The 25,603-nt window shown below is 38.2% G+C and overlaps 1 protein-coding gene across 2 annotated transcripts in view; it reads right to left on the bottom strand.

The window, feature by feature from the left end:
* Positions 1 to 25,603, bottom strand: part of PDE11A (phosphodiesterase 11A) — a 306,712-nt gene that overhangs the window by 194,641 nt on the left and 86,468 nt on the right. The window contains exons 3-4 of one of the 2 annotated variants that reach the window (XM_080670943.1): positions 10,487 to 10,576; positions 3,247 to 3,387 (exon numbers count right to left, since the gene is read on the bottom strand). In XM_080670943.1, the coding sequence (XP_080527069.1) occupies positions 3,247 to 3,387; positions 10,487 to 10,576 (231 nt within the window). The remainder of the gene's footprint in view (positions 1 to 3,246; positions 3,388 to 10,486; positions 10,577 to 25,603) is intronic. The other variant, XM_080670944.1, reaches the window with a different exon arrangement.

Raw genomic sequence — 25,603 nt, 5'->3', positions numbered from 1 at the left:
ATATAGATATATACACACAGCTTTACACTATATAAAAAATAAATTCTATGTGGATAAAGAAGACCATAAATACCAGATGGGTTAAGGAAAATATAAGAGAAAGTCATTCTAACATGGAAGTAAAGCTGTTCTTAAAAAAATAAACAAAAACAACAAAAAAACTGGACAACAACCATAAAGCACAATCAAAAAGAAAGATTGATAAATGTAAAGCATTGAAATTAAAATACTCCATGTAACCAAGATACCTGTTGGGAGAGGCACATGAGCCCTGAACGCACAGTCTTCCTGTTGTGCCTACACTGCAAGGCCCCAATCTCTCTATATATGGTTCCTTTCATAGGATTGTGTTCACAGTGGACAAACTTGAGAGATGAGGTAACATCTCTCTCCACACAGCAGGCTTGATACCACTCAATGGAAAAGGGATGGATTCTCCAAGCACAATATTCCTCTCTGGAAATGCAACCCATTGCAGGTGCGGGCATCTGTTGCCCCTGTGGCACTTGGGGGAGATGGGGAGCCAGGACAATTGTAATGGTTTATAATGTAAGTTTATATTTGTTTCTACAAGTATATGACCCATCATTTTTAGCCTTAGTTCTAAATGCGTTCAATACTCAATACTAGTCTCATTTATTATGTCTTCTTCATCACTTGCTTGGCTGGATTTCAATATCTCATATTTTTTCAGGAAGGACAGCATGGAACTATATTTGCTAAACTCTTTCTTGTTAATTTAAAAATGTCTATCTGTGGCTTACATAATTGAATATAAATTTGATTGGATTTAAAATTGTGGGGTCACATTTTCTTTCCCTGAGGACTTTGTAGCTATTGCTACATTTTCTCCTAGCACTGGATAATGGTACAAGAAAGTCTAACACCAGAATAAATTCCTTCCACTCAGTGACTTGATTCTTTTGTCTGGGTGCCATGTTTTGATTATCTTTGAAGTCCAAGCAGCAGCCTTGGCAAAATATCTCCACGGCTTCTAAAAAGGAACTGAGCAGATTAGTCTCCTCTTTTTGCATATAGTTCACTTTTATCCCCAGACCCTGACCCTCTGGATGAAAAAGAAGAGTTCATCCTCATGTTGAGGGCAGGGTGTGGGGGTGGCGGACAAAGAGAAGAAATGATGGGGAATGGCCCAGAATTTCTGTTCTGATCCCCACAACTGCAGTCAGAATGTTCAACTGTGAGAGTTAAAAGGTCTTTTAAACTTGCAATAATATATCAACACCTTTATGCTTATACTATCTAATCTAGTGTTTTTGACCCCCTCCACACTCTTGTAGCACAAAGCTACTGCTGTCGCTACTGCTATTGCCTCCAGCACCTTCCATATCAATTTCTGCCATCTGTACTTTTTCTTTGATTTGGGAAAGAGCAAGACCACAGTATAACTCACCCATGTTAAACATGTTTTTATTGATTTCAGAGAGGAAGGGAGAGGGAAAAAGAGATAGAAACATCAAAGATGAGAGAGAATCATCAATCAGTTGCCTCCTGAACTCCTCCCACTAGGGATCGAGCCTGCAACCCAGGCATGTGCCCTTACCGAGAATCGAAAATGACCTCCTGGTTCATAAGTCAACACCCAACCACTAAGCCACGCCGGTCAGGCTATCCATATTAGAAGACTGGCAAGAATGACCACCTTAAGCTGGTTTAAATTACTTCCATGTCCATTTATAACTGAACTAGCAAACAGTGAGCTTGTCCTTGTCCAGATTTTACCTGGCCCCTCAGCCACTTGCCCTCACAGGGACTTAAAAGTGACTCAGGGAATCCCACTCCTTCCTGCCTTTGCTTAGTGAGAGCTCACAGACTGCCAGGCACTGAGGAGCACCCACCCCTTCCCATTCCTTTCAGGGGCTTAGAGTCAGGGGACAGGAGACTCTAGCAAGTCATTCAATGGTTTGAGCCTTATATTCTCATCTATAAAATGAGGGTGATAATAATACCTATCTCATCAGGATGCAGTGAGGATTCAACGAACTCAAGTGCTTCACAAAGCAACCAGAACCACTCCGTAAATATGGGCTGGGATGTGTGTGTGTGTGTGTGTGTGTGTATATACCAAGGTTCCACTGAGTTTTACACAGTCTCAGGATACTTGCAAGACTCCTGTTGGTAAAATATGGGGGAACATTCCTAAACAATTTAAACATATGTGAATTTTAAAAACGTAATGTTGTAAGTTTTACAATACTAATTAAATCTCCAAAATTTGCCTCAAGTTTTTTTTTTTTTTATTTGTGCAACACAAACTGAAAGGAAAAGACAATAACCTTTTCTAGGTTAAGTACAGTAAAGTGTCATTCTCAGAGGTATGAAAACAGAATTGCTAGACAATTCTTGGTCTTTGAAGGGAGTTTTCAGTGAAGATATTAAATTGCTGCTGAGGGGTTAGACATTTAACTTTCAGGAAGGTATGTTGATGATGATCATTATTTTCAATATTGTTGTGTATTTACCCAGCAGATTTCCCCTAAAGAGCCACAGGGCTTCACAGAACCTGAAAGCTGAGGTGCGGCAGCCTTAGCCCTTGACCTAGCTTGATGCTGGCTTTGGAGTAACAGGAACCCCTGCAGTGAAGAAGAAATGAGCCTCCTCCATCTGACTGGGCATTCTGTGCAAGTGTCCAGAGGTCCAAGGCAGCAGTCCAAGAGCCTGGGAACTGCACGTCAGAAGCAACAAGACAAACCTCTGCTGCACCGCCCAGGCTGGCTGAGGCTGGTCACCCCTCTCAGCTCAGTCCCAACTGTGTGGGCTCCAAGAGCCAAGGGCACTGTTTCTCTGGTTTCAGTTTGCTCCCTCCTCCCAGTAAAAAGACCTTGGAGCATTGTGTGGACTGCAATCCATGCCCATCAGTACTGGGGGCCTTGCTGGGTGAATGTGAAGTGAGACCAGCACCTGAGCTTGTCTTCTATTCAGCTCTGTGAGATTGGGCCAACCATTCATCCCTTAGTTCCCTCAACTGTAAACACATGGGGCTGAGATACATGTCACTAAGGTCCCTATCAACATAACAGTCTGTGTTTCTAAGGTGACAGCAAAACAAGACTGAAAACACATGTAAAAAATAAAAGACTTTAATTGTATAAAAAGTCACCCCATAATCAGAAGAGTCATGAGAAGGGTGGTTCCAGTCCCAATTTCACACACTTACTTACAAATAAACTAAACTTTATTGCATTCCCGCAGTCTCCAATTCTACATGACAGAAAAAAGATGGCTTACTGGTGATTCGATGTCCTCCAGGAGTAAAACTGAACAGCGCTCGCATTTTAGCAGAGTTTGGGCCCGATGCATTATTTTCTTGACAATTTTCTCCAGGTCAGTCTGTTCCTCAAAGAGGTCATTAACCACCTCTAGCAAAGCCTAGGAAAGATGAAAGGGATGTATTTAGATGGATACATGAGAGAATAAAATGTTGTTATTTTTTTCTCTCTCAAAATTCCACTTAGCCTTTGCTATAATCTATACTAATAATAGCCAAGGGCCGTCACGACCAGGCAGACGACTGGTCACCAGGAAGTGCATGCAGCATCTCTGGGTCCCGCCCCCACGGGCCCCAGGCTCCTATCACAGCAAGGCTGGCGGCCGGGTGGGTGGGGTGAGGCAGACGTAGAGAGCAGGGCCTGGCTGCCGGGCACCAGGGCGAGAAAGTGAGCAGGCCCACAGACAGCAGGGCCTGCCAGCTGCAGCATGCTGGTAGTCCCACCTCTGCATGTGAGCTACAGAGGAAACAGCTTTTCTTACAGCTCATTGACTAAGCTCCTTGTATGCCACTCACAGTGTTCTTGGTAACTTGGGTAATAAGAATCAAAGAAGGTGATCTAGGTTTTTTCCACCTCACTCCTGGAGGAAAAAACGAAGGTCCACTGCTGGAGGGGCTAAGAAATGTCAAATCCTGCCCTAGCCAGTTTGGCTCAGTGGATAGAGCTTCGGCCTGCTGACCGCAGGGTCTGGGTTTGATTCTGGTCAAGGGCATGTACCTAGGCTGCAGGCTCCTCCCTGGCCGGGGCGCATGTCAGGGCTCATGCAGGAGGAATCCAATCGAAGTGTCCCTCTCACATTGATGTTTCTGTCTTTCCCTCTCTCTTCCACACTCTCTAAAAATCAATGGAAAAATATCCTCAGGTGAGGAAAGAAGGAAGGAAAGAAGGAAGGAAGGAAGGAAGGAAGGAAAGAAGGAAGGAAGGAAGGAAGGAACGAAAGATTATATCCTATGAAAGAGACATCTTGAAAATGCCTAAAAAAAGTTGTCATTTTTTTGTGGTGAAGGGACTGGAGTCCATGTTGATGAAAACACCTTGGTGGCTGCAGCAGCCGGCAGTGGTAGCAGCAGTGGAGTGATGGGGGTGGTAACATCCCCTGATCAGCCCGGTCACCTCCTACCACCTGCAGAGGGAGGCCAGACTGCAGCTTAGGCCCGCTCAGAGTCTTGAACTGCAAAATACAACTTGAAAATAGTGCCAGCCTATAATCCCACATATCCATATGGCTAATGACTACATGTCTCATAGAGTCATTAATTATAGGCTTCCCCTCCACCCCCACACAGTAGTTTTTCTGCAATGCAACTAGGTATATACCCAACATTTTATAAGCAACGAATACCTGATTCTCTCAAGAGCATATTTATTTTAGAAAATTACAAAGCAGCTCTTCCCCCCATCAGGAAGAAATAGCTTCTTGGTCAAACTTGAGACTTATTTTCACTAATACACATCTCTCACAGAAGTCTGAAAGAATTATAGTGGTAAATGCTAATTAGGTTTCAGAGTTTTCCAAAAATATATATAAAACCCCCATTAATCTTTCTGCACAAGAAGTATTACTTCATCTCAATTTGTCCAGAAAAATATTTAAATACTATATATATCAGGAAAGAAAACACCATTAAAGTTTAAAACAGGAGAATAAAAAGGGAAAACAAACAAAAAATTTCTAACTTAAAAACTGTGTACTCATTTAATAAAAAGAAATTCTAACTTAAAAAGAGTGAATAGTTTTTCTACTCATTGCAAAAGCAAGTTGTAATAACCTGTTATTTTATCCAGCTAAATTTGCTTGCAATGTTTTCACTGAAATAATAGTTATTTGGAGTTTTTCATTACATGGATGTTTCCAGAGGTTTAAGAATAGTGGGCTATGTACAGGTGAAGATATTATGCTGCTATCCAAGAGCAATCAGAAAATTACACAGCCAGTGAATTGGCCAGAGGGTACTTTATTCAATAGAATTTAATAAGATGTGCCCTCTCAAGTCTGATCTCTTGCAAGAGGATTTCATGGGTTTTTAAATTCGCATCTATTCAGGGAGATGGTGTTGATCATCATCCTAGGGACGTGGCTGATTTTCAACTTTCATAATGAATTTGATTTGTCCTGAAACCATTTGAAAATTTCTTCTCTGAGTCTATTCAGGTAGAAAAGCATTTGAATGAGTTAATAGATCCATGAAATGAGTCTAGTTCACTGAGTATCTAAAAGAGGACCAAATATCCTAGGTAGTGTTTTCTCTAAAGAGAGCTTATGGAAATGGCTGAAGATTGCTCTATGATCCCAAAGCAAAGAGCAAGACCAAGAGGTGAAAAAAGTTTTAAGTGCATCTTGACGATCTGGCATTTGGACAGCAAATTACCATAGAGGTCAATGTGCGATAATTTCATATTCAAATACAACATTAAAGATGAGGCAATTGTCTGAATAATTACCAACAGAAATTCCCTGTTATTAAGGAGGAGACATTATTTCTTTAATCATCCAGACTATTTCTACAGATGGATCATATTAACGGAACAATTATTTAACTTTTCAATTTGTTGTGACTGCATGGATAGGGCCTCTGGGACCCATACGCAAGAACATTTATCTCAGAGGAAAAACTCATTCTGCCTTGAGTCTTGCACTGACAAATCATATTATAGCAACTTTATTGTTTCTAATTAAAAATTGCTGCTGTACTAACAAGTAATAAAAGTTTTTCAAATAACAATGCAGTCTACCTCCAGAATAAGAGAAAGAGAAGAAAACCTGGATGATATGCAATTCAACAGACACTGGGAACCTTTCACAGTTGAACACTCCCTGCTTCCTGACTTCATAGGCATTTCCCTCTCCTTCTTTTGGTGACTTTCTTTTGCTCCTGGCCTCATCCTTGGATCTCTTCCCTTCTCCTTTTTCTTTAATCCTCACCCAAGGATATTTTTCCATTGATTTTTAGAGAGAGTGGAAGAGAGGGGGAAAGACAGAGTGATCGATGTGAGATAAACACATCAATTGGTTGCCTCCTGCACACGCCCTGACCAGGGCCCAGTCCAGGGAGGATCCAGCAACCAAGGTATATGACCTTGACCAGAATCTAACCCAGGATCCTTCAGTCCACAGGCCAACACTCTATCCACTGAGTCAAACCAGCTAGGGTTCTTCCCTTCTCTTATCCACAAATTCTCCCCCAGATTAACCTACCTGATTGCCTAGTTTTGTTTTTTTTTAAATATATTTTATTGATTTTTTACAGAGAAGAAGGGAGAGGGATAGAGAGCTAGAAACATCGATGAGAGAAACATCGATCAGCCGCCTCCTGCACATCCCCCACTGGGGATGTGCCCGCAACCAAGGTACATGCCCTTGACCGGAATCGAACCCAGGACCCTTCAGTCTGCAGGCCGACGCTCTATCCACTGAGCCAAACCAGTTTCGGCCCTGATTGCCTAGTTTTAAATACTATTCAGGCGTCCTCAAACTACGGCCCGCGGGCCACATGTGGCCCGCCGAGGACATTTATCTGGCCCGCTGGGTGCCGCTGCCTGTCCTGCTTAGCAGCCGACTCGTCCCGGGCCCGCAGTGCGCATAGGAATTTGTTCATAGTTTTTTTTTAAACTATAGTCCGGCCCTCCAACGGTCTGAGGGACAGTGAACTGGCCCCCTGTTTAAAAAGTTTGAGGATCCCTGACTATATGCTGATTACTTGACTCAACTGTTTACTTGCCAGCTGTACAAACCAGTCATTTTTCATTCATTTCCCGTGTCAGTAAGCCTTGTATATTTCACCACTAATTTTGGGGGGAATCTCTCACTTCTCATTGACCGAGTCCTAGCTACAGTATTTTTTTTCAGCTTTATTGAGATACAATTAACATATAACTTTCTATAAGTTTAAGGTATACAACATGATGATATGATACATGTATACTATATTGCAAAATGCTTACTACAATAAGGTTAGTTAACATTATGCATAGCCTCAGATAATTACATTTTTTGTGTGTGGTGAGAACATTAAGATTTACTCTCTTAGCAACTTTCAAGTATATAAGTATAGTTACAATGCTGAATATTAGGGCCCCAGAATTTATTCATCTTATAATTGAAAGTTTGTACACTTTGACTAGAGTCTCACCACTTGCTTCACACCCCAGCTCTGGAAACCACCATTCTACTCTGTTTCTATGTGTTCTGCTTCTCATTGATCCAACATGCAGGTGAGATCGTACAGTATTTGCCTTTCTCTGACTTATTTCACTTAGCACAGTGCCTTCAAGGTCCATCCATGTTGTCACAAATGGCAGGATTTCCTTCTTTTTATGGTTGAATGATATTCTATTGTGCATATGCTAGTATACACCATAATTTCTTTATGCACTCATTCATCAATGAACACTTAGGTTGTTTCTATATCTGGGCTATTTTGAGTAGTGCTGCAATGAACATGGGTTTGCAGATATCTCTCCAAGGTAGTGATATCATATCCTTTGGATACATACCCAGTAGATTACATGGAAGTTCAATTTTTAATTTTGTGAAGAACCTCCATACTGTTTTCCATGGTGCACAAAAATTCCATTTTTTCCACATCCTCACCAACACTTGTTATTTCCTGTCTTCTTTATAAAAGTCATTTTAATAGGTGTGAGGTGATACCTCATTTTGGTTTTGATTTGCATTTCCCTGGTAATTAGTGATGATGAGCATGTTTCATGCACCTGTTGACCATTTGTATGTCTTCTTTGGGGGGGGGGATGTTCAGATGCTCTGCCCATTTGTAATTGGATTATTTTGGGGTTTTGCTATTGAATTGTATATTTTTGGATATTAACCTCTTATCTGATATAAATGGTTTGCAAATATTCTCTCCCATTCCATAGGCTGTGTTCTCATTGTTTCTTTTGCTGTGCAGAAGCTTTTTAGCTTGATGTAGCTTCACTTGTTTATTCTTGCTTTTGTTGCTTGTGCTTTTGTGTCAGATAAAAAAAAAAAATCACTGGAGCTTTTCCCCTCATTTTCTTCTAGGCTTTTTACAAATTCAGGTCTTACATTTAAGTCTTTAATCCATTTCAAGATAACTTTTGTGATAAGATAGGGCTCCAATTTCATTCTTTTGTATGTGAATATCCAGTTTTCTCAACATCATTTATTGTGAAAAATCTTTTCACCAGTAAGTAATCTTGGCTTCTTTGTCAAATATATATTGACTGTATAGACAGGGGTTTATTCCTGGGCTATGGATTCTATTCCACTCGCCTAGCTATCTGTTTTTGATGCCAGTACCATACTGTTTTTATTACTATAGCCTCATAGTATAGTTTGAAATCAGGAAGTGAGATGCCTCCAGGTTTGTTCTTTTTCAGAATTGCTTTGGCTTTTTGAGGTCTTTCTTTTTTGTCTGTAGACACACAGACCAAGCATTCTACTGACCCAGGGCCTTCGAATTTAATATTTCTACTGCCTGAAATGCGTTTCCCAGATCTTTGTGTGGCTTTGCTCTTTTATTTCATTCAGGTCCCTGCTTAAATATTATCTTCTTCTACAGACCTTCTTAATCACTCTCTGGAACAAACATCCTCCCAAACTGTCCTTCAGGGACCAGTATGTATCCCTTTATCTCACTTCATTTTTCTTTATACCTTGTCTATTGTCTATTGTTCCCACTAGAAGGGCAAGTTCTCTGAGGGCAGGGACTTTGAACAGATAGTGTCTGAAGAGTACCACATAATAAATATTTGTTGAATGAGTAAATAAGCTGTGCTGTACATGAGGATGTAGAGATTAATAATACATGAAGTGTCCCTTAAGGAGTTCAAAATATAGCTGGAGAGGAGGGTCATCAATAAATACTATATAGTGTGATAAGAATCCATAATAGACCTATGGCAGTATACACAAAGAAAAACAAACCAAGAGGGGAAGATTAACTAGAAGTCTGAGTTGGATCCTGAAGGAAATTCAAGGCAAATGATAGTGGAAGTCAAAAGGTGAACATTAGGCACTGAATGTAGAGGAAGAAATGTGGGTAAAGATATGAGAAAGTGAAGCAAATAGAGTGTTTTCTAGAAAATGGGAACTATATTGCTGGAGTGCCACATGAAAGGAGGGGAATGGTAAGACATGGGGCTAACGATGAAATAAGGATCCAAATCAGAGAAAAGGAGTGGTATGCTATGCTGAAGAAGATTGCTGTAGTAGTGAACTGTGTTTATTTGTGTACTATGAAATATTCATCAATCATAATGCTTAGCAAATGGAACTTTCAATCAATTTGACTACCAATTAATTGAGGGTTTCCGACTTTTGGGAACATTTTCTTATTAAATATATTTTTAAATTGTGACAGTAATTTCCCTTTATTTAAAAGTATAATGAGCTTAATATAATTTAACCCCTGTTTGATAGTTTAATATTTTTTGAGCATCTGTTGTTTCTTACCTATTAAACTCTATAATTGGTAAAGAAGGTATATGAGGCCAGTCGCTCTGTGAGTGTTTCTTTATAATCCTACTAGAGGCCCAGTGCATGAATTTGTGCATGGGTGGGATCCAGCCGGCCTGCCTCTATGGGGGCCCATCATGGGAGGGGCCACGGGCAGTTGGCCAGCCAGCCCCGCCCCCAATCAGGGTATTTGAGGGCTGATCGGGGCCCAGATTAGGCTGGTTGGCTGCTGCAGTGTACATCATAGCCACCGGTCATTCCAGCTGTTCTGATCGTTCCACCGTTCCGATCACTGGGCTTTTATATATATAGATAAAATAGTGTTTGCATATTGTCCAGTTATCTTGTGATGGTCTGCCAGAAAGCCTTTCAATTCAAAAACAAAATCTTGAAATGGGTTGAAATCATTTATAATATTCCTTGTTTCTTAAAGAAATTAAACTGTAAAAATATTACTGAATTGTGTTATTGTTTCAGAGCTATAAGTAAGCAAGACTATACCATCTGATAGTACAGATGTGAAATTAATTTCCTTTTTAAAAGAAGCTGGTACTATTTCTTGCATAAAAAACAACAGAGAATTTGTATCCACTTTCATTTGGGCTCATTGCTTAAAGGGGTCTTCAACCATAGACTTATTTTTAGGATTATAGAAATAAAAAAGATTCCTGGACAGTTCAAATGTCATCTGAGATTAATGACTCACAGATTCTTGAAAAACAGAGAGCTTTGAGGGTTGTAAACCAAGTTTCTTTCTACTCACCCTGCTTCTTTCATATTCTTTCCTGGAGGCAGCAAATACCTGAGCATTAGATATGGCAATTCCACAGAATGGAAGATACATCTGCATAACCTGGGGGCAAAGAGAGTTAAGAGCATTGAAACATCATTGAACCAGATTCCACATTTCCTGCATATACCTAATTGTAACACTTTCTTTTCCACCATAGAGATTGAGTATAGCATTATTGATACTGAGCTTAACTTCAGAAGGCATATTTTTCAGAGTTAACTATAAGATGGTCTCAATCAAGCTTTAAGTAAAGACAGTCACATCTATGAAGACATAAAGGGAACCTACACATTATGATGGCTATGAGACAGGTTTTTACTTGGGGCATTGTCTTTTCCTCTGGAATTAGAGATTGTGGGATTGAATTTGTGTGTGAATACCAGGCAGTACTGAAAATCCCTAGACATACATTAGACCCCTTGTGATGAGAAAGATTTGTTAGGATCAGGTCCATCACACCTGTTTCTTCCTGTATGAATATTAAGTCATCTTTGTCTTCCTTCTTTGAACAATGAGAAATGAATAAACTCTGATACATCTAGAATTTAAGGCTCACACTCAAATTTAGAGGTAGGCAGCATATAAGTCAATTTCTTTGTACATATGTATCTGTAGCAGGGAATCTCAGCTTGATCCTAGAACTCTGTCAGCTTCAGATACAAATATTCCTGTTAGGATTGGCCCAGTAAGAATTTAGGGGCCAGAGAACCTAGTAGCCTCATGCAAAAGAGACCAAACTGTGTGCACTACTCTGCAGACATAACTGGACATGAATGCAAATTGGTGGGATGGTCCTACAGTCCTACAGAAGTGTGTTTGAAAAAAGGCTGGGAATTCTTTAAGACAGCACTCCTCCTACAGGAAGAAACAGGTGTGACAGACCTGATCCTAACAAATCTTTCTCATCACAAGGGGTCTAGTGTATGTTTGTGGATTTTCAGTACTGCCTGGTATTCACATGCAAATTCAATTCCACAATCTCTAATTCCAGAGGAAAAGACAATGCCCCAAGTAAAACCTAAAGCATTATCTCCCTAAAATCTTCATAAAGTAAGATATTGTGACGTGATATATCTTTGGGACTTCTCTAAAGCAGAGGGATAAGGGCATGTTTTACATTACATTCTCTCTCTCTCTCTCTCTCTCTCTCTCTCTCTCTCTCTCTCACCCACACACACACACACACACCCCACATGCCCTGCAAAAATATACAGAGCAGTAGAGCAGTGCACAGTTGTGGGGAGGGATGAGAACAGCAGGAGCAGATCTGCCCATGAACACACACATATGCAGGTCTGAGACACTCCTGGGACACCCAGAACACGATTACTTGGAGTGAAAGATGATTTTGCAGAGGGCTTGAGGTGGACAAAAGATGAAGGGAAATTCAATTAAAACCTTGCTTTGGCTACCTGGGCATACTTAACTGTGACCTTGGGTCCCCAAAAGTATTTCCGAATGCTGTAGAAGCTAATACTGTGACCCAGTCTTAAAGAAGAGAGAAAAATAGTAGGATTGGTATTAAGGAGATATATAAAATAAATGGTTTCATGGTTGCAGATATTTTTCAGGATAAATTCTTTCACCGAATTTGATTCAAAGTAAATCAATATTCAATGAGGACCTGCTTTATGCCAAATACTCTCACTTCATTTCTTCATTTGAATTGCACATCAGTTCCCCACGGAGGAGCATTATGTACATTTTACAGATTGGGAAACTCAGTAACTTGCTCAAACTCACACTGGAACTCAGGTTCATCTAATTCTACAACTTGTTACCTTTGAGAACTAAATGTTATTTCTGTCATCCCCTCCTTTCCTTCCTTACTACTCCTCCTCATGCCTTAAGAAGTTTGTCAATAAACCATTACAAAGTTGTCAACATAAAGCTGTCGGATACTCTGCCAGAATTTCCCTGCCTCGGCCAGAATGGGACCGTTTTCAACATCACCTACACGCTCAGACAGCATTTTCTTGCAGTTTCCTGGTTTTGTTTTTTCCTCTGCAGTAGAGAGAGATTGACAGTGAAGGAGGTGGAAACTTGGGTTATTTATTTTAACTTTCCATCCTTTCTTCCTTTCTGTATTTATTTGCCTTCAGGGCTAAGTTTAAGGTGGATTTTATAGGTCAAGCACATAGGAAGAAGGCAATGATCAAACAGACATGTGAAACACTTTCTAATATATTACAAGCTTGCTTTAATTTGTTTGTAATATCATTATTTGTTGAGCTACAAGCATTGTGTATAATTAAAAAGAATCTGACTTTTAAATCAGATGACCATTGTCCTTTATTTGGCTGTTCTGTGAGAAAGTCAACAAGTCACTCAACCTCTCTGAACTTACTTCTTTATCTGTCAAATTCCTGGTTTAACTGGATAATCATTCTGGTCCTTTTTGTTCTAATATTTGCAGATTCTAATAATTAGAAACATCAGTGAACTGCAATATTCTATTTGCTAGAGAAAACAGATAATTCAATAAACATGCTCATATCTTATTCAAGATAATCACTTCTTATAGTCATTGATATTTATAAAGTCCTTGGATATGATGGTAAGCATTTTATATGTACTACGTCCTCTGATCCTCACAATTATGTAGGCTATACTATTCGTCCCATTTTTCAGAAGAGAAAACAGAGGTTTTATAAACTTATCCAAAGTTGTTTGAAGATAAATCCTCCTGGGTCTCTTACATTTCTGCACATCTTAGAAACAAAGGTATTGGTTCTGTCTTTCAAGGTGTTTGTATAGTGAACAGCCTTGGAAAGAAGATAATGTCTTTTTCCAGAACAAGAGCAGAATTACTATGCAGTATAATTAAGATAATATCACTCTCCGGAGCAGAGTTTAGGCAGGCTAACTGTCCATAATAAAAGATTCGGCTTCTCTACATTTGAGGTTCCTCTCCCATAACACATGCCCTGGGAAATCTGCATATAATGTTACCGAAGATTTTATCTCAAGCCAAAGCACCTGTTCACCTATCATTAAGACTGTTGTTTGTTTGTTTTCACTTGTCTTATAAGTTTATATATAAACTCCACAACACAGTTACTTAGTACTTGTAATTGCAATGTAAGAGCCCCAGGAACAATTACTAAAATTCATGTTAAATTTCTTTACTCCTTTGTTCACTAAGCCAGTTGTTGATTTTTTTTTTTATTTCATTGATTCTCTCCTCTATTATATTACATTTTCCTTTATTTTAGTGATAAAACTAGAAAAGTTATGTATAAACTTAACAAAATCCAAAAGTAACACCTTTAGACTCCTTGCAAATAAAATAAGGACCTTGGAATACTTTAACTCTTAACACTACTTTCCTGGTATACATATTACTTTTTTCTTGTTCTGTCTTGTTTTGTTACTGCAAATTGGACATTATTATTATTAGTAGTCGATGCTTACTTATATTTAACCACAGATTTACCAAATTTTCCCTTTTCATTCCTTTCAGCATCTTTTTCCTCCCATTCTGGGATTATTTTCTTACCTTTAAAAGACAATACTTAGAATATCCTTTAGCATTGGTGGTAAATGATTTGTTTTTGTTTTGTATAAAAATATCTTTATTTTATCATCATCTTAAAAGGTAATTTAGCTGGGTATACAATTTTAGGTTGACAACTATTTTCTCTGTGTTAGACGATATTATTCCCCTATCATGTGCAGTTGATGATGGTAAAAAGTCATCTGTCAATCTAATTCTTTGTATATTATCCATCATTGTTTTTGGTTTCTTTAAGAACCTCTTTATGTCTTTGATGGGTAATTGTACTTTTCCATCCTCAATCAAAAGCTTAATGAATCACACACACACACACACACACACACGTAAAGATTACTATAGATAGAGACAATATCATACCTTCATGACACATTGCAAACTGATAGGGGAATTCATTTACGAAGGGAATGATCTACACTGTGTCATTCATTCATTGGCACAATAATTCAACACTTTGAGCCAGACTAAACTCTATTATGAGTATCCATATGACAATATAAATAGAATTTCTAAGTAAATGTACAGGATAAACAGGCAAATACATTTTGAAAGCAGGAAGTAAGAAGAAGCTGAAGTAGTAGGGAAATAGAAGATAATAAAAACCAAAATATTTTAATATCCTCTTTTTTCAGTCTCAGTGCAACAGATATCTTTTTAAAAAGATCTATTGCTCTATTCTGCTCTTTCTGAAGTCCCCCTCCTCCATAAAAAAATAATACTAATTTGGCATTCACTACCTCGTTTCTGAATGCCAAAAGGTAAAAAAACCCAGAATGACTACGAAGCTAATGAGTCTGTACACCCTTGTGCAGCACTTTTCAGCTTGAAAGCACTTTATGGACATTGGCTAATTAATCTTTACAACATCCCACTCAGAAAGGGAGTTAAACTGAAAACCATTAAACAGTGTGAAAAAGTCACTTTAGCCCTGGAAACTCATGAAAAAGTATCACTAATAAGCATAAACTGTGAGCACTGGGACTTTTCATCAATGTCCTAAGAAAGACAGTAGGTTCCAAGCCTTTGTAAACTTATACACCACAGAGAAGGCTATAAAAACCCCATGATCTGGTCTGGTCCAATTATATATCATTAAAGAACACTGGGGTTCTACACTAGAGATTCTCAGTGAGCGGCTTGGGGCCATCCCCTTTATGGACCCACTCCTGAAGGCAAAGCAGCTTGAAGAGCCACATCACTGTCAGCCAAATTAATGGGTTAGAGGAAGCTTTCCATCATCATGCAACATCTTCCTCTGGCAATTCCTGAGATGTGGCTCTGTCTCTTCTGCCCTCAGGCATTAACTATTAGGCAAAGCTTCACTGATTTGGGTCCCACTGATTTGAAACTGGTGATGTTTTAACATAGTTGTAAAACAAATGCAAGAAAAAAAAATCTTCAAGTAGAGTAACTTCACCTTCACATATAAAATATTGTCCACATCTTTTAGAAATAGACTATTAAAAACAGTTTTAAAAATGGGTTTGAAGTTTTTCAGACTCCAGAAGAAATTCCTGCTTCTGGAGTAGAGTTTGGTTCACTGCAATTTTGTATCTGTGCAAAGTTAGTAAAAACAATAGGTCAGATTCTATTTTAAAAATCAGTGTTGTAAATGAATCTTGTCAGCTCACTCCAAAGTATATGCTCTTGGCTAAAACATGCCTGTTTCTTATTGTGCTGTGCCCTTTTGAAGAAAAGAGTCTCCCAAAAAATACACTCAGGCATAAAGTACCAAATTTGTTTTTTTTTTTAAAAAAACACATTGGAATGCAATAGATAATACGATTACATACTTTTAAAAATTGTCACTCTAAGAATTAACACTCTAAAGAGCATGGGGAGAGTTCCTTTACAACAGATGAGGGAGAACAAGAAGACAAAGGGGAAGGAGAAGCTCAATCACCTTCCACTTCTCCTTCTTAGGAGAGGGGGACAACTAGGTGTTTCTGCTTCTGTCCCTGGGTATTAAAGCCCAGACCCCAGAGGAATTGGAATGAACATCCTTCCATTATTCTCACCTTTCTCTTTGAAGCTAGTATTGGCTAAAATATCCCCAGGAAGCCAAGCTTACTCAAAGACAGAAAGGCTGAAGAAGTAGCCTTGCAAGTAACAAGTAGTCTTGAAGCATCAATACCTACCCCCTGTGACTCTTTAGAGGCTCTAGTTGGCTGAGCACTTAAGTCATGCATGGACTAGTCATATTATCCAATAACTTTATTTCTACTTGGCCCTGTCCCCAACTCCTGAGATTTTAGAAAAATAACCCTCTCATATCCAGAGGCAATTCTAAATTCCCACCCTCTTTATTCAGACACTCCACTGAAGGAAAAACCTTGAAAGAATCCATTTCAGGAGCGATGTCCTAAGATAATTTGTATTTTTTTTCTCACCATAGGTTTCAACAACAACAAAAAAGTACTCATATTTCTACCACTCAGGGATAACCACTAGTGACATTTTGGAGACTATCACTCATGTTTTCCTCTTTCACTTTCTCTCCCACATAAACTCAAATAGGCTAATCCTATACAGAATATTTTGTTACTGTTTTTTTTTCCACTTTTTATGAACAGCTATCACTTATTATGATAAATTTCTATGGATGTAAAATATTTCATTGTATAGTCCTGAAAAAGAAAATTTATATTGAAACAAAGTACCTTGGTGGTTGCCTGGGCTTGTGGTGGTAATAAGATTACAGTAGCCCCGCCTTACCCTCAGGGATATGTTCTAAGACCTCCAAGTGGATGCCTGAAACCTTAGACCACGAATGACAAACTCAAAGGCTAAAACGGGCCAAATAAACAAGGTTTATGTTTATGTTGGCCACAAAAAAACAAAAACTTCAATTTTCATAGAAACGTAAGTTTATTTTGATAGAGACATGTTGAATATAAAGGGCTGAAATAAATGAGTAATTATTAACATAAAATAATAGAACATTTTAATAAAAATTAATATTTTTTCTGGAACATTAACTTACCAGACACTGAATAACTGCACAAATTAATAAGAATAACACAAATAAACCTATTTTTCTTGTTATCAGAAAGCGAAATATTTCCTATTGCACACACCAAACAAGTCAGTACAAGACTAATGATGTGGCAATCAGTTGCTAAAATATTCGCTGCTAGTATTAGTGGAGAGAAATGGTGTGTGTGTGTGTGTAAGGGAAATGAATGCAATATGATTATAGTAATCAGTCATTATAGTTCCTTATTAATAATTATGTATAACAGGATATTGTAAAAATTAAGTTACAAAATTTTTATTAAAACATTTCTTACATACCGTTATATTGGCTGGGCCACAAAAATATTCATTGTGGGCTGCCTGGGTCCTGCAGGCCATGTGTTTGACATGCTTGCCTTAGATAGTACCAAACCCTATATATACTATGTTTTCTCTTACACATGCTATAACAAAGTTTAATTTATAAATAGGCACAGAAAGAGATTACCGACAATAACTAATAATAAAATAGAATAATTATAACAATATACTGTAATAAAGTTATTTGAATGCGGTCTCTCTCAAAATATTTTATTGTACTGTACTCACTTTTCTTCATGTTAGGTGAGATGATACAATGCCTATGTGACGAGATGAAGTGAGTATTGTTAGGCTATAATAAAGATTACTCTAAGATACCACACAAGTTGATCTGATAACCAAGATGGCTACTAAGTGGTTAATGGGTGGGGAGCGTAAACAGCATGGAGATGCTGACAAAGTGATGATTCACATCCCAGGATGAAACGGGATGGGGTGAGCTTTCATCATTTTATGCAGAACGGTGCACAATTTAAAACGTATGGATTGTTTATCTCTGGAATTTTCCATTTAATATTTTCAGACTATGGTTGATGAAACCATGGAAAGTGAAATCACAGATGAGGGGGACCATTACTGTATTACCTTACAGTCAGCATTCCAAAACAGTTTATCATCTCAATCCTCTTCTCATCCTGAAGAAAGAGAGCTTCCTCCTCCAAAATGCCCCATATGTGCCAGATGAACCATTTAAGTTGTAATCACCCAGTTCCAAACCCTTGAAGTTATCTTTGATTACTATTAATATATAGGCATAAGCAAGTCAGCAATTAGGCAGATTTGAAGCCTTCATCTCCATACTAGAGTTTCTCTGGTCCAGAACTGTCATCCCTCACCATCTGTGGATTATTGTAACAGTAACCAAGACCCTCTCATACTGCAACATACCAAGAATCCACTAACCTTTGGTTTTCCATCTAGAAAAGTCATACGTTTAAATTCACTGGCTGCCCATCCCAATGTGTCTTGTTGTCATAATTAAAGAATGTAAGAAATAATATAAATCCTTACACATATTAAAAACTAGGTTTTTTTCATACAGTACTATTTAAAATCTCATTAGGAGCTCATCAGAAAGTACCACCAATATTTAAGACTATGTCTTGGTATTTTATAGGTGCTTATGGAAGATCTGTAATAATTTCAGGAAATATAGTGAGGAAATATAAAATTGCTATTCAGAGAAACACTCCAGACCCAGAGGGGATTATTCAACTTATATATATATATTTTTTTCATTTTCCACAAGTAGTTTATCATTAAAACGCAACACCAATGACATGGATAATAAACCATGGTATTTTTTAATTTCCAACAATATTCTCCAATAGAGAAGAAACAGAGAAAGCTATGAAAAGCCTGCTTAGAACATTAATATTTAAACTAGTGTAATAGGACCCTAAAATGAATATTATAAATGTAAAAGCCTGGATCAAGTCCATATGTTGTGTCTATTCAACTAAATCACAGAATTGGTGCCTAGTAATTTCAGGACATTCTTCATGGGAAACCTTGAAGACAGCTAGGGCTTATACTACACAATGGACTACTACACTGCTGTAAAAAGAAGGAATTCTTACCATTGGCAACAGCATGGATGGAACTGGAGAGCATTATGCTAAGTGAAATAAGCCAGTCAGTGAAAGATAAATACCACATGAACTCACTCATTTGTGGATAATACAGAACATTATAAACTGTTGAACAAAAATAGACAGAGGCAAAGAAGCATCGAACAGACTGTCAAACTACAGCGGGAAGATAGGGGAGGGTTGGGGGGGGTAAGAGATCAACCGAAGGACTTGTATGCATGCATGTAAACACAACCAACAGACGCAAAACACTGGCGGGGGGGCGGGGCGGGGAGGGATGAGGGCAAGTGCGGGGGCGGGGGATAGGGGAGGCCTGCGGGAGGTCAATGTTGGGGGAAAAAAGGAGACATATGTACTACTATTTGTAATACCTTAAACAATAAAATAAAATAAAATTTAAAAAATAAAAAAAGACAACCGAATTTTGTGAAGGGTTAATCATTACTACTAGAGTAGAGGATCAATTCAGAGAGGCAAAATAAAATTTTCTATGTGGTTCATCATATTTCAGTAAGGTTTCTCATTCTCTCTCTTAGAACAGTTTAGCTAATAAGCTAGGAACCTATATTTAAACCAAAAATGCTGTATTGCCCCCATCCACACTTTTCACTTTTCACCCATTCAGTCTGTCAGCAATGTAGTGGTCTCATCACTTCCTTCAGCTGCTGCTTCTTTTCATAACTCAAATGCTTATTATAAGGGCCAAATTCCATATAAAGTAAGAAAAATAATAAAAATATAAGCCCAAAAGAAAGCAGGAAGGAAGGAATAAATTTTTTTAAAGCTGAAAAAAATGGGAAAAAAATAGTAAAATTGATAAATTTTTCTAGAAATGGTTCTTGTAGGGAAAAAGCGGTAAGACAAATAAATCACTAGCTAGTTAATCAGAGGGAAAAACTCAAATACACTAAAACAGTAGTGATAATATATAATCAGAGCTACAGAAAAGAATTGAAAGACTAATAATAGACTTCTTTGTACAACCCCAAGCTTATAAATTTGAAAATCAGATGGGAACTTGTGAATTTTAAAGAAAATATAAATTAACAAAATTAAATGCAGAAGAATGAGGAAATCTGAGTAAACCAATCACCACAAAAAAAATAATAGAGTTGAAGTAAAATCATTTTCATAAAAGGTGCCAGGTCTAGATAGTTTCATAGGCAAATTCTTTCAAATCCCATGATATTAAAATTATTTCAGAATCCAGAGAAAGATAGAAACCCATCAAGTATTTTCTGAAGATAAAAAAATCCTGATAGTACATCCTAGTAAAAATAGCACAAAAATAAGTCCCTTATTAAAACAGAGTAGCAATATCCTAAATAAAAAATAGTAGAAGATTGAAATTATATAGTATATTAATAAATATAATTTATTTAAATATTAAAAATAATGAAATATGACCAAGACTTTCTATTCAAAATAAACTGATGGTTCAATGTTGCAAAATCAATTATTACAAACTTTTATATTAACTTGTAAAGAAAAAAAACTGTCACCTTAATATTCTAAAAATTAATTTAATAAAACCCACTACCCATTTGCCATGAAATTTTTAATAATCTATAAAGAACATAAAAAAGATTTTTTTAAATGGAGAAACAGGCCATATTTGTAAATAAAAGGACTCAACAATAAAAAGAGATCAATTATTCCTTAATATTAATCTATAAATTTTATTATACTAAAAACTGGAATGTTTGGAATTTGAAAAATAAAAGCCATTCTACAGTTCAAATCAGAGCCTAACTAAAGCTCACACTACAGAAATGCTAACTATCAAGCAGAGTTCTGCCTGAACTAAAAACAATAATACTACTTGTTTTGGTCTTAAAGGGCAAAAATTTTCCTTACTAGTATCTCTGGCAGACTAACTCTACCAAGTAAGATTAATTTCATGACTGCTCTACTCTATCCATTGACCATGAAAGAGAGTTAGACATGGCTGTCAGCTCAAGGAATTAATAAGATCCAATGTCAGGGACAGAGAGTGAACTCCTTGATGCCAGAGTCAATATTTTGTTCATTTCCCTGCCCCTCTGAAACAGCACACAATATCTGATACAAAATTTTCTCAAGAAATATTTCTTGAATATATGTGATTTTATGGTATAATATGTATCTTCAGGTTCTATCTGCTGTTAAGCTTTCTTTTAGGCACTATCCTTTACCAAGAGAATACATAGTGCCAGTCTTCTCATGCACACACAGCAACCAGGAAGCTTAGGGGACAGAGGTGGGATGGAGTGAACAAAGGACCAACTTTTAGATTATACCAACTTTTCTTGCTTTGAGGAAGAATAGGAGAGCAGCAACAATTTTCTCTGGATCTATATCAATTTACAAGGTTAATGAAGATAATAGAAACCAAACAAACATACACTCTGTGGTTTGGGGACCACATTTGGAGAAACCATTCTTTAGTTCGCCAAGAGTCTTGATTTGCTGGGCAAAATATTCAGCAACACTGAGAGGTCAGTAAAATAAAAATGAATGAATATTTAGTAACTACATTAACCTTGAGAAATGAAGATGATATACTTTAAATAATCTTATCTTATTTTTAAAATATATTTTTATTGATTTCAGAGAGGAAGAGAAAGGGAGAGAGAGATAGAAACATCAATGATGAGAGAGAATCATTGATCGGCTGCCTCCTATACAACCCCTACTGTGGTTTGAGCTCACAACCCAGGCATGTTCCCTTGACTGGAATGGAACCTAGGACCCTTCAGTCCACAGGCTGACGCTCTATCCACTGAGCCAAACCAGCTAAGGCTAAACTTATTTTAAAGACTGCATCAGTGTCTGAAAGCTGCTAGGATGAACTGGAAGCTTCCTCTGTACAAGAACAAGACTTGTTTCAGTTCCTAGTTCCGGTGAAGTGGCTTCCGTGATTTGCTTTCTCTTTCTTTTAACATCTGTATACTTGACACTTTCTTGGATTTATTTTACACAATCACAATTATATGACTTAAGGAGGTTGTGTGGGGGTGAATGTGGGGATTAGGGAGGGAGAGCTAACTTTGTAGTGGAATAAATTCCATTTAGAATTTTATAAAGCTTTCCACCCCACAATCTGACATCAAACTCCCGGCACAGAAATCACAGGGCAGAGTCTTGCTTTTCTTCCAGCCTGCTTCTATGTGGAAATCTAAAGATAGCAATCCTATCTAATAAAGACAGAATATGCAAATTGACCATCACTCCATGACAAAGATGGCGGCGGCCACTCCAAGCCTCTGGGCAGCGCACGCATGCAGGTGCGCAGTGGCCGGGGTGGGGCGGGACATCTGCTATGAGGTGGGGAACAAGGGGTTGAAGGAGCTACAGGAGGGCAGCAGGGCCAGAGCGAAGGTGGAAGGCAACTCCAGCCAGAGCGAAGGCCCGGGTCCTGGGTGCTGGAGGGAGGCTGGTGCCAGCAGCCAGGGGAAGGAAAGCCTATTTTTGCACGAATCTTTGTGCATTAGGCCTCTAGGAAGATATGTAAATAGGTAACTGCTATTTGAACAATATTCCAACTTTTATAAAAGTTATTTACTTAATAGAACAAAGTTCCAGGATAAATCCTATATAATAAAAGGCTAATATGCAAATTGTCCCCTTGACCACGAGTTTGACCAGGGGGTGGGGCCTGCTGGCCCACCGACCACAACCCCTCCCCCCAGATGGCCAGGCCCAATTGGGGCAGGCTGGCTGGACCCCATCCATGCACAAATTTGTGCACCAGGCCGCTAGTATAATTATAATGAATAAAATACACTCCATGACAAGAAATAGGAATGAATCACCATTTACAAATGTGAGAGAATAAAGGTGGGCTGTTCATTTTGTTAGCATGTGTATGTAATTTGGCAGTTAATACTTTATATTTCTCTTTTCGCAATTTGAAGCTTATTTTTTGAGGTCTAAATTGATTAAATAAGTGCAATTTAACAGCTACATTATAGTATTATTATATATTTGTGCTGCTAGTCATAAAATGACTAGTGTTTCTGTAGCTACATTTTTCTGATAAATTTGAGATGTACTTAAAGGTGCATTTATTCTTTAAACAAGTTTCTCAGTGCATGCAGCTGACAGCCCATACATGCTTATAGAGTGGAAGGCCTGCATTCAAGCAGACAGCAAAGCATGTATTAGCAATGTCTACCTTGCAGGAAATCAACAGCCATATCTAATGCCTGGGTAAGTAGTCAATGAACTAAAACCAGATCAGGAGAGACAAAAATATAGTCTTGGTTTGAGTCCCAATATCTATTTGAGGAAGCTCAGGTAAAAAGCAATCAGAGTTAAAAACTGAATAATTACCAAGCTCTGCAGCCCAACCCTTCCTTTACCTGAAAATGACATGGAGAGAAGAATTGAAAGGGTAGGAAATCTCATCCCACAAGTACTTTTAAGGAAGCAGCCACATGCACATCAACTAATACAAGGCCCAGGGTCATTTGGGGAGCCCTGAATGGAACAAAAATGTTGGTTCCTCTGATCACTTGACTTGAATCCCAAAGAGGATCCATGAAACAACTGGGACCTTGTAATGATTCACAGAGGATTGTGGGGAATTTGGAGTCAGAATTGGCCTCTGAACCTTAACTGGAAAAGTCATAGATGTTTCACATCAAGGAGAGCCATGCACTACAGCTTCCCAGCCAATCTCACTCCCCTCAGGACTCATACACAGTCATCCCCATACTTTTCAGCACTAGGAACACCTCTTGTTCCTTTTTTCTGCTTTTAAAATCTTCATCTTTCTCTAAATTTACTACTATTGAATAATTTGTTTCTCATTTTCATCAGAGACATATATAAATTCCAATCAGGCCTTTGGAGAAACACTAATAAAATTTCCTTAAAAGACATTTTAAAAACCTTGTTTTATTTCATCTGTGTAAATTAAACCTGGTTAAGAATGTTGTCTCTGTTAGTTTTGTAAAATTATTTAAATTATTCATGGATCCTGCCTCTTACCAACCACCTATTAACACCCCAATTCTTATCACCATTACTGCCTTCTCAGACTTCGAGGACTCAGGAGTCTCTTTATTAGGAATTACTGGGCTAAAATAGCTACAGATTTACTTAGGTCCAGAAAATCAGAGTAGTTCAGCCATGACATCATTTTACTATGCTTACCTGGGTACAAAATTTTCAAGGTAGTGGGTTTTTTTTTTTGCTTTTGGTGTGATGATTGATCATTTCAAATTGGCATCTAAGCCCATGGAAATGCAAGGTTGTATGTGCTCAGAGTCATGACACAACAAATCACAGGCAATACCCAACAGAGTGCAGGAACTGACTCTCTTCCACTCATTCCACACTCATTCCTACCAGCCTGAGGCCACATCCTGGAATCCTTGGGGGAAGAGCAACAAAGGCAGATCTTTCTGGGGCCGGCTGCTCAGGGGTATGCTGAGAGAATGAACTTGAGATTTGGAGCCAGAAGGTATATGTTTGAGTCCTGACCATGACCATCACACCTTCCAGAAATACATGGCATTGAGTTAAGATAATTAACATTGGCCAAAAGGAGTAGTAAGGATCTCAACCCCACCTCCCTATCTTAAGCAGATGTCAGAAAGAACAAAACACCTAATCAGCTATTAATCTTCTCTGTTTGGTATCTTGGAACACAAAATCACTTGTCATACTTTGTCTCATCTTTATATAATTTTGCTTTATTTTCTCCTGGCACTCTTTGGGCAATTCAGTTTCTTATGTAGATATCTATGTATTTATAGTAACCTACTTTAATTGGGTTTTATAGAAAAAGATGAATGGGATATCATTTGAGGAGTGTGAGGTGTCAACAGAGAGAAAAAGGGCACGTGCATGGTTCACTAGACAGATTAAAGTTTAAAAAATTATCAGTGAATATGAAGCCATAAAAATGTTCTTTTACTATTTTTTCCCTTGCTGTCCCAGAACATATTGCTAATGTTTTCTATGCACGGTCCATTTTGAGTTGGGTTGTATTTTGGCATCTGCATGACAATGTCAGAGTCACAGCCCGTCATTTCACGCTGGGTTAGTGACACTTGGATCTATTTTTCATTCAGTTTCTAGAAAAAATTGTCACTCTTCTCCAGTGATTTGAAGCCATGGACAGAAAGGCATCCTGGTGCCCCCGATGCAGTTTAAACAGAGCACTGTGTAACTCATTCCTTAATCGTGTCGCTGCTCACAGGTCTCCCGATGTGAAAACATGCTGCGAAGGACAGGTTTCTGAGGCTGCCCAGCACACGTGCTCTACCACTGAGAGGTGAATATTTGAGAAGTACCTTGGTTTGGAAATGTATTTATTTATTCCCAGGGTTTAACAACTAAGGAACACTTTTATTCAATTATTTTATATGTTGAACGCCACTGAGATATTCCTGGAAGCTGCAATTCTCTGAGCGTTTGAGCTTCTAGGAGGACTGCTCAGGCTGATTTCCATGTCCCTAAAGTATTTGTGAAGCATTGCTTTTCACCTTTCTGCAGAGGGAAGTTGTGAAGGCTTTCACAGCTCTCACTGGAGTGGCCATACATCGCAGTTGGCTTAGGAAATCTGGCTTCTGCCTCTTGGCCCATTTCCTTTCACTTGCACAAGTGTCCTGATTTGGATGGTAAGGTATTTGGATGACCACCCTACCTCTAATA

The sequence above is a fragment of the Plecotus auritus genome, assembly GCF_963455305.1.
Source record: "Plecotus auritus genome assembly, chromosome: 5".
NCBI lineage: Eukaryota > Metazoa > Chordata > Mammalia > Chiroptera > Vespertilionidae > Plecotus > Plecotus auritus.
This window is presented reverse-complemented; position numbering and strand designations above follow the sequence as displayed.